Source organism: Nansenia antarctica, assembly GCF_963989245.1.
Source record: "Nansenia antarctica genome assembly, chromosome: 13".
Lineage (NCBI taxonomy): Eukaryota > Metazoa > Chordata > Actinopteri > Argentiniformes > Microstomatidae > Nansenia > Nansenia antarctica.
In genome coordinates this window covers 20133869-20136368 of record NC_137683.1, presented here as the reverse complement: position 1 = coordinate 20136368, position 2500 = coordinate 20133869, and the positions used below count along the sequence as shown (strand labels likewise).

Genomic DNA, 2500 nt, shown 5'->3' with positions numbered 1-2500 from the left:
ATAGACATTACTAGTCAAACTGTACTGTAAGGGCAATACTACTGTATAGGCATTACTAGTCAAACTACACCATATAGGCATTACTAGTCAAACTGTACTGTATAGGCATTGCTCATCAAACTCCAGCCTAGCAAAGAAACACAGCAAGAAAAGATTCCATTACAAGGCTCGATATGATACTTCATGTCCCAAGATGCATCACTCTGCCCACCCCAGAGATCCCCAGGGCAGGCCGGTGGGTAGGTAGGATGTCCAGTGGACTGGAAGTGTGTTGCCAGAGCTTTGGGGAAATATCCTGCCCCAGGCAGTGCTGTGTGATTATAGTGTGAGATATACAATCTGACAACCCCCTTTTCTACAATCTGGCAACCCCCCTTCCTAACAGAGTGTCTAAGATTATAGTGTCAGATATACAATCTGGCAACCCCCATTTCTACAATCTAGCAACCCCCCCCCCTTACTAACAATGTGTCTACGAGTATAGTGTGAGATATACAATCTGGCAACCCCCCCTTTCTAAGAGTGTGTCTATGAGGGGGGGGAAGCCATGTTGGAAGACGTGAGAGAGAAGAGGTTCACTTCTGGGTGGAGAGGAAGGAGGTTCTCATGTACAAGGACACCATGGAGGCTGGCCTCTACGTCAGGGGAGGCTGCGGGAGGTCAAAATCAGAGGCTTGGTCTCATTCAATGTAAAGTCCTCCATCGCCTGCATCTTGCCAATGAAAGACTGGCCAAAACATATCCATCTGTAGACCCCAGGTGTTTGAGATGTCATCAGAGCCCAGCTACTTTGGGTCACATGTTCGGGTCATGTCCATCGCTGGTTGATTTTTGGACATCCGTTTTTAAGTGTTTTTTTAAATTATGTGTAACATTAATATTGATCGAAATCCAATTACAGCTATTTTTGGTGTATGTCCTTTAAAAAACAGTGTTACCACCCATCAAGAAAATGCAATTGCGTTTGCCTCACTGTTAGCTCACCGTCTCATTGTTTTTGGTTGGAAGTCAGTACGGCCTCCGTCTTTCTTACAGTGGGTAAAGGAAGTCATGTTGAACTTGAAGCTCGAAAAGCTGAGATACACCATGCAGGGATCTAGAAATAAATGTAATGTGGTATGGCGCCCCTTTATGGGATTAGTAGAAAACCTATCCTTTCCACGACAGCCCTGATGTTATTATGATTGTCCTGTGACCTGGTGATGGCCATGACACATACGTAACAGATTCTGGATGCTTATTTTATTTATTTATTTATGTTTATCTTTTGTTGTGGTAAAAAAAAAAAAAAAAAAAAAAAAATGTATTTGCTACTGCTTGCTACTGTTTGTATTTTCGTATGTATTTGAAAATCTGAAAATAAAATTATTAAAAAAAAAAGAATATGATGAAACGTGGTTGCTGTAGCCAATCGGATTGCTTGGTTCAGGCCTGGTGGGCGGGTGTGATGATGCGGTAGCCAATAGGATTCCTCGGTTCAGGCCTGGTGGGGGAGGGCGTGAGAAAGCCGTAGCCAATGGGAAGGCTGGGTTCAGGCCTGGTGGGCGGAGATGAGGTTCCTCAGCTGCTTGACGACCGTGTCGATCAGCCGCTGCTTGTCTCTCTCATTCTTACGGAACTGAGCGAACATGTTGTTCTTACGGCTGGTGTCTCTCATCCTGGGGGAGGGAGGGAGGGGGGGAGGGAGAGGGAGAGGGGGGGAGAGGGAGAGAGAGAGAGGGAGATAAGGAGGTTGTTAACCATAGTGTGGTATTACATGTAGAACAAGATGCAGAGAGCAACACACACACACACACACACACACACACACACACACACACACACACACACACACACACACACACACACACACACACACACACACACACACACACACACACACACTGGAGAGAGGGGAGGGGAGGTTTGGACCACGGGTTCTAGACTGTGTGTGTGTGTGTGTGTGTGTGTGTGTGTGTGTGTGAGTGTGTGAGTGTGTCACATGAGAGGACGTGGTGTACCAGCTCTGTCACAGGGGACTGGTCTGGTATGGAGCTCCAGGAGGTTAGGGGGGTGGTGAGGGAGGCTAAGCCCAGCAGGGTGCATCCTCTCTGGGCACAGAGACCACCAAGGCTGGGCCACGAGGGGCTGGCTCTGGAGCCACAACCACTCAGGAACATAAAGTTCTATAATTACCGTGTGGGTGTGTGTGTGTGTGTGTGTGTGTGTGTGGGTGTGTGTGTGTGTGTCACTGTGTCCACAGTATCAGAGCTGATAGGCTGATAGTGATCGTTAAGGACACATAACCGTGTTGTCATAGCGATAGCTCTCCCATCATTACTACAGCCACCTGCGTGTTATCGCCACGGCGATAACCATCACTGTCATCACTACTCTGCACTCTGTTTGTTTTACTGCGTGTGTCAGACTGTGAGAGTGTCTCTGTCTCTATGTCTGTGTGTGTCTCTTGCTCTTTGTGTGTGTGTGTGTGTGTGTGTGTATGCGTATTGCAAGTGATAGG

The 2500-nt window shown here is 47.2% G+C and overlaps 1 protein-coding gene across 1 annotated transcript in view; it reads right to left on the bottom strand.

Moving 5' to 3' along the window:
* Window positions 1-1531: 1531 nt before the first annotated feature.
* Window positions 1532-2500, bottom strand: part of LOC308169389 (exocyst complex component 6B-like) — a gene marked incomplete at its 3' end in the record, with an annotated part of 80034 nt that continues 79065 nt past the window's right edge. The window contains exons 21-22 of the mRNA XM_080544072.1: window positions 1982-2133; window positions 1532-1658 (exon numbers count right to left, since the gene is read on the bottom strand). Coding sequence (XP_080400198.1) covers window positions 1532-1658; window positions 1982-2133 — 279 coding nt within the window. The remainder of the gene's footprint in view (window positions 1659-1981; window positions 2134-2500) is intronic.